The 15860-nt window shown below is 39.0% G+C and overlaps 1 protein-coding gene across 1 annotated transcript in view; it reads left to right on the top strand.

The window, feature by feature from the left end:
• Positions 1-15860, top strand: part of ppil2 (peptidylprolyl isomerase (cyclophilin)-like 2) — a 231481-nt gene that overhangs the window by 41903 nt on the left and 173718 nt on the right. The window contains exon 6 of the mRNA XM_052031825.1: positions 8493-8544. Coding sequence (XP_051887785.1) covers positions 8493-8544 — 52 coding nt within the window. The remainder of the gene's footprint in view (positions 1-8492; positions 8545-15860) is intronic.

The raw sequence follows: 15860 nt of genomic DNA, 5'->3' as shown, positions 1-15860 counted from the left end.
GGGTGAAGTGTCAACAACTCTCAAGAAGCTCCTTGCCATCCAGGACAAATCAGCCCACTTTCTTTATGCACATTACTGCTTTATGTGTACCATTTACAAAACATGCTGCAGTTACTCACACTACTCTGGCAGCACCTCCCAAACCCACAGCCTATACCACCAAGAAGACAAGAGCAGCAGGTGAGTGGCAGCTTTCTCTTCAAGTCACAAAGCATCCTGATTTGGAGTTGAATCATTGGTCCTTCTTCATTGCTGGGTCCAAATCCTGGAATTCTCCATCTAACACTACAGTGGAAGTTCTTTCACTGAAAGGACTGCAGTCGTTCATGAAAGTGGCTGATCACTGCCTAATCAAGGACAGTTAGGGATGGTCAATAAATCCTGGCCTCCACACATGAAGAAATACGGTGCACCTGGGCACATTTTCATGGAGCAGTCATTATTCATCAGGTTTTGCAGATGCTCTTGTGTTACTTGTGTACAGGCTTTGTTATTTCAATTCTACCAATAAGACCTAATGTTGTTTGCTTCTATCCTCTTATAGACAAAGACCAGAAGCATTAGGCTTACATTATTTTTGTCCTCCATTTGGGAGGCATAAATTCCATCCTCATTTGGCATGTAATGTCCTGATGAAACTCCCCAGTCACTTTGAACTGTTTCCTTAATATAAATAAAATGATGGAATCTGGTTGTTTCTTGTCTTTTAGCCTTTTCTGGACCATGTTCATCATAAATGCATTGTAGAGACAGCACATAATATATGGGTGGATTGGGATCCTTTTAAATTATATGATTTGCAACATCAATAATTAATCTTTCTCTAATCCCATTTTAGAAATGACTCCTTGTGAGTGAAACCGAAGCATAGCAAATCAGATTCCTCATTTTCACCTTTCAGTGGAAAGGAATTGGGCACGTCAGCTATCCTCAAAAATTGGAGGAGCCTCCCATTAGCTCAAAATAGTTTTGATGCGATGAAACAAGTCTTGTCAAAATGGCATTCTGCCATGACCAGGACATGTCAAAATTGAACTGACTCAACGTGCTGGTGAAGGCTGTGCTGTGTCAGCTAGTTAAAGAAATTTTGGCTATGGTTCTTACAGGAGTAGTCTTATTTCTCTGAGTATCCTAATTGATTCAAGATGTAGAGTTTCTCAACAAGGCAATGTGGGGCTAAGGATTCTGAGCTCCTTTCTGGCTGGGTCCCTGGCAATAGGTTTGCTTCACCTTTCACCCAGCGTTGTCCTCTTATACTCCTGTACTTTCCATGGCGGCTGCAGTCTTCCTACTGGTTACATTATTTTGTTTGGCAAATATTGGTCTGTGTGTTGATCACAGAAGCTATAATTCATTTCTGAGTCTTTTCAATTTTCAAATTTGTGGCTTGAACACATAACAGGCCACAAGGGAGGGTTTTATTTCCAGTCCTATCCTTGACTGAGGCCACCTTGTAGTCAATTCCATGGGATGTTGGCAGAGTGTGAGTTCTCTGGTTTAGTGCTTTTATATGTTGATCACCAAGTGATAATGTTCCAAAGGTGCTCCATGTATTGGTTCCCATTCTATACTTTTAAAACAGTCCTCTGGTAGTGAGATGCTCATCTTGTGATTTGACATCTAGCACTTTTCATATATCTGCAATATCAACTAATTCACACAGTATAGCCAATGTACTATTTTCCAAGAAATCTGTCATGGGCAGGGTGTCTGCTAGTACCATTATTTTGGGGTGGAGGGGCTGAATGAAATCTGGTTTGGATCCTATGCCAAGCCTCTTTATCTATCCAGCACAAGGGTCTTCAGTGTTGTTGGACCTCATTTTGAACATGGGGCATGGTCATCCTTCCTGTTATACTGGGATAGTTGCTCTTCACAGGCACGTAGTTCTGTCAAGATCAGATCACAGTTGACCTGTTGTGCCTTATACTGGTGAATGCTCAGCCCCATTGTGTTTGTGTTCAAACTCAGTTATAACTAGTGCTAGGTTAGCTTTTTTCTCCCCATGTTTCCTGGTGTATAAATCGCACATGATGAAGTTAAGGCACTCATCCTACCTGCTGCCTGGACCACCCAGAGGTATTGCATTCATCCTTTTCAGCTCTGAGTCTACTTTCATCTTCTCAAGTGAAAATCTTGTTAATCGTGTTCAGAATTTTTTTTTTCTTTTCTTGCTTAACTCGGTCTTTCATTGTTCCTCCATCCCTGTACAACTTTTTTATCCATACTTTCCTGGGATATATCCCAGAATGCTAAATAGTTTTAATGTTAGTCAGTTTCTTTGTTGTAATCGATGCTTACAATTAAAATTAGAAGTTGGAACTCAACAGGGACGTTTCCAGGGTGTCTCCAGCTGTTGGATTGCTGCGAAGATCCTTTCTGCTTGCACAGTTCTTAATGTGCTGTTCAAATTTTCTAGGTTTGACAGTTCGTTTAATGTTTTTACCTTCTCTCTATATTTCCATCCCTAATTACACCATGCATTCTTCATACAGATTATTTTATAGTTGAGCTGACCACCTTTACTATGTTTTTGATTATTTCTTAAGTTCATTACATTTAGCTATTGCTATTTCTCTTTCTACCCTTTCTAGGCTTTTGTTGGTTATTACTGTCTTTTCCTTCTTGGTTCAGTTTATTTGGAGGTGTCTGCACGCTTATTATACACGAATCTCCTTTCCTTTATACCTATAGAGGTTTAAATTTCCATGTTGCAATGGTTTCCTGGCACTTTACAGCACCATAGATCTTTCCAAATAATAGTAACAACAGTCATCATTCTGAGATTATACTTGTACATGTATGTAGTTTACTGCTTGACCTTGCTAATCATCTGATCATGGATTGGAAGAAGTCTATATTTGACATCTGTACCCATCAGCAATTGAGTTAGCTGACTCAGGCTTCACCAGCTGGGTTTCATCCCTGGTCATTTGCTTTTCGTCACAGATGTTTAAGTTGCATCCATCTTTATTTCACTGTTATAGTGTGATGAGCAAAGTATAGTCAAAGCCAGGCTCAAGCTTTTCAGTTGAAAATATAACTTTACTTGAATCATCCCTTTTCTCATGTTCACATCTCCCTCATGGTTTGTTTAACTCTGCAATTGGTTGCAAATCTGTGCATTGTTTTAAATTGTGAATTGTTTTCTTATCAGTCTGGGTTTCCATCGGCTGTCTCAGCTGTTCCTGTTTTCAGCCTACAATAACTGAGTTTTCAAATTGCTAATTCAATCAATTGCCCAAATGATCAGGGCCTTGTCCATTGATAATTTAATCATGCTCATGTTGTCATATGTACCAAATGCTCTTTTTGTTCACTTTTAATCACTCATTCCTTCCCATGTCTCAAAGTACTTACAATTTTGTAACATTCTTACAGAGAGATTTGTTAAATTATTCTCAAATAGAAGTTGTTACTGAGTTAGGAATGAGGCAAACATCGCAGTTTATATAACAGCCTTGATATGTTCCTTTAAGCACAGAAAAATGGGATGGCCAATAAGAGGACACTCTTCAGCATTGTAGATGGCTCCCATGTCTTGTAACTGGAAATGCTCTGTTCAAGATAGATATGTCAAATTTGCATTATAACTAAGGTTATGCCTATGATAGCCAACTTAAATTGTGCCTTAAAATTGATTCACATGAGGTCCCATCTCTTAACTCATCTGGTAAACAAGCCTTATTTTTCCCCAACTTAGTATTTTTTTTACAACTAAAGAAGTATCTTTTTAGTGCATGTGATATTTCTTCCAGATGATGTGCATGGATAAGCAGGGAATTAGCAATTGACACAGAGACACTCGAGGGCAACCCTGAGTGTTGCGGACGCAAATTGGGACTGTTGTTTGTGCTGAGGGAGGGCAGTGTTGTTTTAGGTACTGACTTTTAAGATGAGATTAAATGTTTAATTCCCTATCCAGATGCATATTAAAAACAAAAGTGGTTCTATCTAAAGAACAGGCAGTTCTTACACTGACCTTGCAAACATTTTTCTCTCATTCGGTACCACTGAAAATGCTGATTACCCAATCGTTCATCTCACAGATGCTTGTGAGACTGTTGAAGAATGTCCCTTTTCCATTGAAGCATAGCCAATAGACTCCTTGATGTAATTTATTTTATCTGAAGGCTTCTAAAATATTTCAACAATATAAAGAAGACCTTTTTCAAAACAGATATTTCTTTTATGTGTTCTCTTACAAGTTTGCTGTTTGATTGTAGTCCATGCGCAGTTTATCAAGTGTTGGTGTTCCCACTTTACAGGGCTAGCCAAGAATTTTTCAGTCAGTGACCTGTACATCAGTAAATTGTGTTCTGTGACCAGTTTCTGTATTGTTTAAAACTTCTGTTGTATTGTGTGACTCTTTTCCCCCGAAATATTTTTTGCTCCACTGCAATTTCTTTAAGCAGGCCAAGTCTCATATAAACTGGAGAAAAAACTCCCAGCATTTACCTTCTGCTGCTTGAGCCACCAGTGAACAGGAGCAAGTTTAACTTGGGTATTGATACAATCGGGGCACTCACTGTAACTCTTGCCAGTTCAGATAACAGAAAATGCTAGGCTACATTATATTGTATAATCTACTATCCAGATTTATTTAAAAGTAGTTTGAAGATGCAACAGCATCTTGAATGTGCTAATTTAAGAAGAGAGGTTCAGTGTACGTATGCCCTTTTCCTGAATGCATTCATCAGCTCTTTTAGGATTTGTGAAATGAATCTTTAGATGAGTAAAATCAGCCTGTCAGTAAGCAGTAAGTGACTTGAATATATTTGTCAATGAAATATATGTGCAGAGTGTGGGAGTCTCAAGTCCCCAGAAAGTCTGGTGCCAACTCATAAGAGGTAAGATTAGCACCAGAACTGGGATAATTACTATTTTTTAAATGCAAAACCGTTCTTAAGGCAAACAGTATGTTTGCAGTTTTAACACCTTAAATGGAAAATGATGACCTGCAATTCTTTGCTCTTCCAAGAGTGTGTTATCTTGTCACCTAATAATCCCAAATTTCAATTAATTGTTTGTACTTACTCTGGATTCCAATACAGTGCTTGTAAACAAATTTTTTTAAAATGTGTAGAATATCTATCAAATGGTTTTGAGCTGATGGCATAGATTTAGTTTCTGAAGTAGAGATTTTTATCTTGATGCCAAAGGGATAAATAAAATCCTTGTGGGGTTGCCTGTAAATCCAAAGGGCAGAGAGAGATTCTGCATGTGGTGCATTCCTATTCTCAGTTTTGCAACAATGTAAGATTAGAGCCGAGTCAGATTCTGATTTTGGTTTTGATTTTGGTTCTGATTTGGATTCTGGTTAGCTTATTGTCATTTACACCAGGAAGCAATGAAATTCCTTGCTCACATGAAGCTCCCAGGGTAAACGGTTTACATGCATAAATCACAGAACAGTACAGCATGGGAACAGGCCCTTCGGCCCATGGTGTCTGTGCTGAACATGATGCTGAATTAAACTAAATCTCTTCTGCCTGTACATGTTCCATATCCCTCCATTCCCTGCATATTTCAATCTAACAGCCTCTTAAATGCCACTATTGTATCTGCTCCCACCCATGGTGGTAATACAACAATAAATGTGGTAATAATAATACAACAAGTGCAAAACAGCATCTTGGTGCAAAGATTGTAGTGCAATCTGAAGTACTATAAAAAAGAAATACTGAAGTGACCATAAAGGAATAACCAAGAGAGGTAGAATTAAGAGTCCAAGAACCACCAGGAAGGGGATGTGAAAGAATTGATTGGTTTAGAAGTCTGACAGCAGTGGGGAAGAAGCTGCTCTTAAGGACGTGTAGGCTTTCAAGCTCCTTTTATCTCCTCCCAGAAGGTAGAAGAGGGAAAAGGAAATGGCCAGAATGATAGCAATCCTTAAAGATACAATGAGCCTTCCTGAAGTAACACAGCGTGAAGATAGATTGGATGGAAGGAAGAGACGAGCTGTATTTACTGCTCTCTGAACATTCTGTTGGTCCAGAGCAGTTGTCATACCAGGCTAGGTGCAACCCATCAGGATACTTTCTATAGCACATCTGTAGAAGTTTGAGAGAATGCTCGTGGACATGCCGAATCTTCTCAGATGCCTGAGAAAGTACATATGCTAATGCACTGTCTTGATCACCGCATCAGTATGGAGTGACCAGGAGAGGTTGCTGGTGATATGGATGCCTAGGAACTTGAAGCTGTTGACCATCTCTACAGCACCTCTGTGACAGGCAGGGCTCTGTTCACCCACCCACTTCCTTAGGTGAACAACCTGTTCTTCCATCTTGCTGACATTAAGGGTTAGGTTGTTGTTCTGCCACCATGACAAAAGGTTCACGATCCCTTTCTTGTACTCCATCTCATCGTTGTTGATCTGGTATCATAGTTGAACTTAAAGATCAGATTAGAATTGTGTCTGCTACACAGTAAGGGTATACAGGGAGTAGAGTAGAGCACGCAACCCTGGGGAGCACTAGCATTGAGACTCGGTGGATGAAATGTCATGACCAATTCTAACTGACTGAGGTCTGCCTGTCAGGAAGTCTAGAAGCCAACTGTAGATGAGACTGCAAGGCCATGGTCCGCAAGTTTAGAGATGAGCTTATTTGGTATTATAGTGCCCTATAAAGTAGTTGCTTGGGCTTTTGTACTTGATTACAGGTTAGCAAAACTAGGAGCCTGAGCACAGATTTGGGCAATCTTAAGTTCAGAGGGAGAAAAGAAGGGACTAAGTAATTCTGTGGGTGGAACATGAACTGTGGGGGGCACATGCATGACAGAAAAATGGAGGGCTATGTGGGAGCAAAGGGTTAGATGGATCTTAGCAGGATAAAATGTCGGCACAACATTGTGGGCTGAAGGGCCTGTACTGTGCTGTTATGTTCTCTGAAGAGGGAAAAAGATTGGAATCTCTTGTCTCTTTGATCTGTGCTCAGCTGTGGTTCTGTGGATTTTTTTTTATCTTGTCCAGCTGATTGTCCTTCATGTGCAAGATTATTCAATGTGCTCTCAGGAAAACAACGAAGTCTCATCTTGTTCTTTGCCATAGTTACACATCATGGCTAGTTTGGTCATAACTAATGGAAATATTTTTTCCAACTCGTTCATTTTAATACTCATGCTGCCAACCTGCTTTAGATCAGCTAAATTAAACATAGATTTTATTGGAAAACATACTTTTTGTCCATGTTGTCTCTTGAGCTCTTTCTTAATTTATTTCCTCACTGTTAAAGCATCACAGTCTCTGTCTTCCTTATTTCTGTTTAGATATTTTCTAATTTTACTTGCAAAACTCAGATGACATAAATGACTTTCTCTGTTTCAACATTTCTGTTTATGTGGCAAAATGGAATTAATTCTGGCCGGATTCTAATTTATAGAGGAAACGAGCTAAATTTGATGCTGAGTACACATAGAAACGTTAGCACAGGTGACAGACAAAGCTCTGATGATGGGTCTTCAACCTGAAATGTTAACTGTGTTTCTCTTAGATTTCTAGCATCTTTAGGTTTTTTTAAATTTTCATTTGCAGGTGACTGAAAGCTGGCAAAGAAGTAGGCTTTAAGCAGCATCTTGGAGGAGGAAAGAGATGTGGAGAGGTTTCAGGAGGAATTCCATTGCTAAGGGTGAAGTAGTTGATGGTACAACCAATGTTGTTGAAGCAGCAAAAACTAGTTGAGCAAGAAACCAAAATTGGAAGAGTACTGAAATACTGGAGAGTTGTGTGCCTGAGGGAGGTTACACAAGTAGTGGGAGGCAAGGCAATGGAAGAATTTGAATCAGGAGCCAAGATAACTCAGCAGGTTCATGTACTAGGTGAGCAAGGCCTGGTGTGGGTTTCTATTTGGGAAGCATCATGTTCCATTTTGAACAGAATAACAAGTTTGTGTGGGTTGTGGGTCTATTTTTAAGGAGCTTCAGCAATTGTTGGGAAATATGCAAACTGGTGAAAATGAGAGCAACTGACACAACTGAACCAAGAAGCAATTTACTGTCTATTTCTGATTGCTCTGAGCCAAGCACACAGCTTTAATAGAGTCTCATGTAAGCGAGACTTATGCTTCCTGCCCTGGATGAGGTTAATGAACCAGCTTATTTTTGATTTATTTTCCATCCTGGGTGCTTTCTTACTATTTTTTGTGGCCAGGATAAAAATTGCTAAATTTATTAAATTAGCCTTTTTCAACATGCGAAGATATATTGAACACTTCCAGGACCATAATTGTAACACTGCACCCGTTGTAATTGAAATGGTGGGGTGGGGGTGGTCAAAACATATGGAAGAAGAGGGGAAGATGAATGAATTAATTTTGTTGAGCTGACTATGGCAAAGGAAAGAGTCAGGACTAGGAAAGGATTTTGTTATCTGGGTTTAGAGTCTACCTTACTAAACAACAAAGTCTTAAAAGAGAGATAATTCAATAAGTGTTTTAAAGTATTTCAAAATTATTTGCTAACTATTTACAGAACTCTTTTTTCTGTTCCAGAAATTGGATGTTAAATCTCTCATTAAGTTGAACTACCATAAAAACAATGAAGGTATGTCCTCTCTTTGTCACATTCTATGCATTGATGATCCAGGAAGGATCGCATAGGGCGCAGTTCTAATGTGTTTTTTCACCTAAGTGGAGATATCAAAGCATTATATGGAGCAAAAAAAAGTAATGTTTGTTCCTTACCCTGTTACATCCTTGCACTGCATCACAGCACATTAGACCTAGCTGATTGACAACTGGACAAAAATTTCAGTGAAAACTGACAACTGTGGAAGATAATGTGAATTGTAAAAGGTAGAAGCAATATTGTTTAACATCCACAGCTGTTCGCGTGCTGTTATCAAGAAGCAGAATCATTACAGGTGAACCTAAGAAACAAAGGAGTGGAAGCTGTTTGTGAGCTCCTGGACAGCAGTGGTAATGTAGGGCATTGTATGTCACAAAACTAGAGTGGTAAGTATTAAAGGGACATTAATCTACCTATAGACTGGGCAAAGCAAATTAATAGTCATGGTGTGGTCAACATATTCACAGGAGACAGTTATCTGAACCAATGTGACTTGAGAACAGAGTATGTAAAATCTAGTATAATGCAATGCGAAAGGGTTAATCAACAATCTTATAGTTAAAGGACCTTGATGAAAGAGTGATTACCTTATGTTAGTTTTTTAGTATAAAGATTGAAAGTGATTTAATTCAAAAACTAAGCTCTTGAATCTAAACAAAACAAACTACAAAGGTTTGAGGGATGAATTGGGAAAGTTCATTAAAAGTCAAAAGAGACTGCAAATGTTGGAATCTGGAACAAAAACAGGATACTGGAAGAACTCAATGGTGCAAGCAGCATCCGTGAAGGCAAAAGGTGTAAGTCGACATTTTGGGTTGAAACCCTGCATCAGGACTGAAAGGGAAGAGGAAAGGTTGCCAGTACCTAGCAGTACAGGGGGTGGGGGTCTGGGATAGAGGCTAGTAAGTGACAAGTGGAACCACCTTGGGAGGGGATAATGGACAGATGGAGGCAGGTGGGGAAAGGGAAGATGGGAGAGACAACTAGATGGACAGGTGAATGAGTGTGGAAGGAGAACACGGGGGTGAAGGTGCTTAGCCCACTGCTCTGCTCTGCTCTACATTCGTGACTGTGACTAAGCACAGCTCAAACACTATCTATAAATTTGCCGATGACACCACTGTTGTTGGCAGAATCTCAGATGGCAGTGAGGCATACAGGAGTGAGATAAATTAGCTGGTTGAGTGGTGTTGAAAAAACAACCTTGCACTCAATGTCAGCAAGACCAAGGAATTGATTGTGGACTTCAGGAATGGGAAGTCAGGAGAACACACACCAGTCCTCATTGAGGGGTCAGTGGTAGAAAGGATGAGCAGCTTCAAGTTCCTGGGCGTCAACATCTCAGAGGATCTATATTGGGCCCAACACATTGATGCAATCACAAAGAAGGCATGCCAGTTGGTCTACTTCATTGGGAGTTTGAAGAGATTTGGAATGTCACCAAAGACTCTTGCAAATTTCTATAGATGTACGGTGGAAAGCATTCTGACTGGTATGGAGGCTCCAATGTGCAAGATCAAAAGAGGCTGCAGAGGGTTGTAGACTCAGCCAGCTCAACCCTCCCCATCATTGAGGACATCTTCAAAACTCGGTGCCTCAAGAAGGTGGCATCCATCATTAAGGACCCTCAGCATCTAGGACATGCCCTCTTCTCATTAATACCGTCAGGGAGGAGGTACAGGAGCCTGAAGACCCACACTCAACACTTTAGGAACAGCTTCTTCCCCTCTGCCATCAGACTTCTGAACGGTTCATGAACACTACCTCATTATTCCTCTTTGCACCTTTTATTTATTTTTGTGACTTGTAGTAATTTTTAAGTCTTGCTGCTGCAAAACAACAAATTTCATGACATTTTGGAAGATGACCAATAGGGAATCCACTATCTCCATTGCCACTTCTTTCAAAATCTTTTAACACAGATCATTGGGTCCTGGGGATTTATTGACCATCAGCCTCATTAATTTCTCATTAATTTTCTTTAATTAAAAATATCAGTGATAATAAATCTGATTCTGAAATTGTAAAATTCAATGTTTGTGGCATTGCATTGTAAGCATAAAAAAGGTGTGATGGCAATAAAACAATGGCTAATATCTAAATAATCAATACAGTATGGAACAAATTTATATCCCTTTTACGGTATAAAAACCTAACTGGAAAAGTGGTCCAACCAGAGCTAACAAGAAAAGTTAAACATAGTAATAGGTCAAATGAAAATCTTTAAAATGTACTAAAAAGAACAGTAAGCTTAAGGAAATTTTCAGCCTTTAGAAAAGGACCAAAGGCATTGATAAGGAAAGGGAAAGTAGAACAGGAGAGTAATTTGATGGGAATCGCAAACACAGATTGTATAAAGTAAAAGATTAATAAAATTTATCTGGCTCCCTTACATTATAAAATGAGAGAAACTATATTGGGGGAATATGGAAATAGTAAAGAAACTAAAGAAATATTTGATGTGGGAACACCAGTTTTCCCTTCAAGTCACAAAACATCTGTTGTCTTTCATGGAAGGAATCACAAAATCCTGCAGAAACAGTGGAGAACAATAAGTCTGGAGTCAGATAAGCTAAAAGGTATTAGCATTAATTAAAGAAAATTAATGAGAAGTTAATGAGGCGGCTGGTCAATAAATCCCCAGGACCCAATGATCTGTGTTAAAAGATTTTGAAAGAAGTGGCAATGGAGATAGTGGATTCCCTATTGGTCATCTTCCAAAATTACATTAATCCAGAATGGTTCCTACAGATTGGAAGATAGCAAATGATGGAGAGAGAACATTGGGAGTTGTAGACCTGATACCACTGGCAGGAGAAATGCTGTAATGATTAAAGAAGCGGTACCAGGGCACTAAGAAAATAATAATGGCAGAGTTAATGTGGATTTATGAAAGGGAAATATTTGACAAATTGTTAGTTTTTTTGAGGTTGTAACTACCAGAATAAATGTTGTAGAACCAGTGGATGTGGTATATTTAGACTTTTGGATTGCCGATGATGAAGTGCCACATAGGTTATTAAACAAAATGGGAGCACATGGGAATTGGGGTTTGATACTGGCATGGACTGAGCATTGGTTAACAGACTGAAAGCAGAATAGCGTTGACAAGCTGTAAGTAATGAGGTGCCACAGGGATTGCTGTTGGACCACCATCAGTGAATAGTGATCCGTGATCTGGATGAAGGGATCAAGTTAATGTATCCAAGTTTGCTGATGATTGAATGCTGGGTGTTGGTGTGAGGTTTGAGGAGGATATAGACAGGTCATATGAATGGGCTAGGATGATGTGGAATACAATGTGGAAAATATGAGATCAACCACTTTGACAGAAAAATAGAAAATGTTTTTTTTAAATAATGGAAGTCTAAAAGACTTTGGTGTTCTTGTACGCAAAGTTCTGGGCCTTAAATATGGGCCTTATTGCAAGAGGATTTGAGTACAGGAGACATCTTGCCACAATTATATAGGGCCCAATTGAGATTGTGCCTGGAATATTGTGTACAAGTTTAATGTCTCTACCCAAAGAAGAAAATATTTATGATGGAGTGTGGGAAATAGTGTTTGTCCTACGACAAAAGATTAGGCTGACTGGACCTATATTCTCTCGGATGTAGAAGAATGAGAAGTGTTCTAACTGAAATATAGAAAATTTGTCCAGGGTGTGACAGGTGGCATGTCTAGAATCAGGGCAACAGTCTAAAAAAAAACTAGGAGAATGAGGAGAAATTCCTTCATCCAGTGGATAGTGAATATTTTGAATTCTCTACCCAAGAAGGATGTGAGGCTCAATCACTGAATATAATCAAGATGGCTGTCGATAGATTTTTAGCTATTAAGGGAGTTAAGTGAGTTGTGGGATATGGAGTTAATGCAGGAAAGTAACACTGAGTTAAGAAAATCAACCATGAGCCTATTGAATGGCACAAGAACCACAAGCGGCTGAATGACCTATTCATGCTTCTGTTTCGTATGTTCTTATGATTTTTACTAATTTGAAAACGCTGGTTAGCTAAAATCTGAAGTGAAGTATCAGCACTCGAGCAGCAAGATGCCTGCTAAAACCTAAGTTTCTTACAAAATGAATTTCAGAAGATATTTCTGATCTGAAGGTTGCTGTAACATTGTAAAAATAGTTGTTTTGGAAATACAATTCATTCATTCACTCCAACGTATGCACTTAATGCTTAAGCAATGTTGACCCATTTCCAGATGACATCCCTTTCAATCAGAAGTATAGGTGTTTCTAAGATTCTGTACAGCGTAACCAATTGTTTGTGAATGCACTCAGACTTGTCTGAATTTAATTCCATGCTGGCTATTTCGTCTAACAAATGATGCATGTGAGAGGTGTCTTTTTTCTTGATCATCTAAATATTTGATATTATGATTCTGGTTTGTGTTAAGTCAGCCCAGGGTCAATTAGTGCAGTGCCAATAATTGGATCAAAAGGAATAATAAGAAATGGTTAAATTTTCAATATTATTTGGGTGAATATTTTGATTTTTTTTTAATATTAATAGCTAGTATCATTGCAAAGCTAAGGAAAAAAACGTTTTAAGGTGCATGATTCCTTCATTCTTTATCTTGCCTACTGACTGGTTCAGTGCTACCTCAGTGTGTTATGCTGGCAGAACTTGGTGCTGCCAAAATCTGTTATTTATTGTTGCCTTCTGAGACTTTATTAACCTGTATTGTTACTGGGTAAACAAAGTAATATTTTAAGTTGAGTAAATGGCATCAAATTGGCTTTATCGCTGGACCGCTTTCTGGTGCCTGATTTAAATACAAAATGAAGAATATTACTGTAAGCTTACTGCTGACAGACAGCAAGTCCTTTTATTTTTGATTGAAAGAGTACTTTTCATTTGGTTTTTGTGCTTTGGTAAATTGTGTTCTGGACAGACTTAAACAATTGACTAAAAATATTCACAAAGGGCATTATCTCACTATACACACAATGTATTTCGCTGTAATCAATTGGTATCCTGTTCAGTTCAGCAACCCTATCAAGTTGATGGAATAAGATGCATAACAATAAGCATAAAAGTTCAAATTAAGTGGTTTACTGTGTAATTTGAGATACCTCTGCGCTGACTTATTGCCTGTGTGGTTGCTATTCATTTCTGACATCCTGTAATGGGCAAGTCACGATTTCTTTTCTAAATTACAACAAACAGTAAGTGCATTTCACAATGTACTTCATTGGCTGGAGGGGGATTTGGAACATTGTGTCCTTATGAAAGGCATGATAAAATGCAAGTCTTTCCTTCTTTGTTATCAGTCAGATGGAAGCTCCAGCACCAAGTTCTATGCTCTTGCTATGGATTAAGTTCCTCTCGCTCGTCACTGTCTAAAACTGAACCAGGCTCTTGTCAGTTTTGGTATCCAATCTGGCATTGTTTCTAACCTTGCCATAACACCTCCAGATGTGAATAATCCAAAGTCCTTTTGGACGAACAGGGTGAATAGGATGGAAATATTTGTTCATCTACACTGGTGTGCCTTTGCTTTTCAACTTACAATGCTTCAAAATTAAAATTAAATTGCTGTGTTTAAAACCCTTATCACAGAAAACCATACCAAATTTACAATATAGAAGGTGGTTATTCAACCCATTATGTATTTATTGGTCCATAAAGCACTTCCCATCCTAATCCCACCTATGCAATAAATCTGCAGATCATGTCTTTTAGTGTACTGGTTCAATATGGTGAGGTTTTATGTTTTACCACCCTCTCAGGCAGTGGGATCCAGAACCCTACCATCCTCTGGATGGAAAAAAAATATCATTTCCACTCTACCAGTTAATTTAACTCTACACCCCCTGGTTTTTGACCCACCTGTTAAAGAAAATAGGTTGTTCTTCTTTAATTTACCTATGCTTCTCATAATTTTATGTATGTCAATTATGTTTCCTCCCAACCTTCTTTGGTCTAAAGAAGAAAAACCACAACCTTTCTAATCATTCCATGTGGGTAAATTTTTCCGATAGGGCAAAATCTTCTTTGCATCCTCTCCAGTGTAACCACATCTTTCCAAATATGGTGACCAGAACTGTGCACAGTGTTCAAACTGTGGCCTAATAAGCATTGTATACAATTCTAGCATAACCTCCTTGCTGTTATATTCTGTGGCATAGATAATAAAGGCAAGCAACTGACATATGTTTTTTTTTCACCCTTGTGGCCTTCATTCTTCTCAGTCTGTGCTTTTGGTTACCAACACTGCAGAATTCTTTACTTCACATCTCTCCTGTATCTACTACCTAAAACTCTTTTTTGGGCCATTAAATACCTCTTAATTTAATGAGTCATAGAGTCATGCAGCATGGAAAGGCCATTCAGCCCACCTTGTCAATGCCAACCAGTGGGCACCCATCTTCCAGCACTTTGTGAAATTAATGAAGTTAATTTTGCTTGATTTTAATAAACACTGTAGTAGAAGATGGCAGGATACATATTCAGATATTCCTGTGGGAAAATGTTTTGGATTTTCAGTATTTACTTGACCATCCTTGTCACCTATTGACCTTTTGGGCTGTGGCACATACAAACCAGGTGCACAGCTGCCTAGTCACACCTTACTCACCCGTTTCATCATTCTTATCACAGATAAACTGCCCCCACACATTTCCCTCCTGTCCCTCTCTCCACCCTGAGTCTTGTCTCCACACATTGTTCCTCATCTCTCCACCTACATTCATCAAATTCATGAGGGGTAGACTTCTTTCCACCCCACTGAGCTCCCAATCACCTAAATTCCATAGTAAATGAAATTTTTTTTAAAATTGCAGATGTTGGAAATCTGAAATAAAAAAAAAATTGGCTTGGTGGTAGGAGACAGAGGGTGGTAGTGGAGGGTTGCTTTTCAGATTGAAGACCTGAGACCTGTAACCAGGGGTATGCCACAGGGATCAGTGCTGGGTCCTTTCTTTTGTCATCTATATTAACGGTTTGGAAGAGAACGTAGGTGGCATGATTAGTAAGTTTGCAGATGGCACAACAATTGGTGGTATAGTGGACAGTGAAGAACGTGGTCTATGGTTACGACAGAAACTAGATCAACCAGGAAAGTGTGCAAGGGAATGACTGCTGGATTTAACTCGGACAAGTACAAAGTGGTAGCTGCATATTAAACCAGGCCAAGACATACACAGTGAATGGTAGGGCTCTGGGGGATGTTATTAAACAGTGAGTACTTGGGGTTCAAGGACATAGTTCTTTGAAAGTGCTGCCAGAGGAGGTGGTAGATGCAGGTACAATTACAACATTTAACAGGCATTTGGACAG

This window comes from Pristis pectinata, chromosome 17 (genome assembly GCF_009764475.1).
Source record: "Pristis pectinata isolate sPriPec2 chromosome 17, sPriPec2.1.pri, whole genome shotgun sequence".
Lineage (NCBI taxonomy): Eukaryota > Metazoa > Chordata > Chondrichthyes > Rhinopristiformes > Pristidae > Pristis > Pristis pectinata.
The sequence above is the reverse complement of the archived record's forward strand: the minus strand, read 5'-3'. Positions and strand labels throughout refer to the sequence as shown.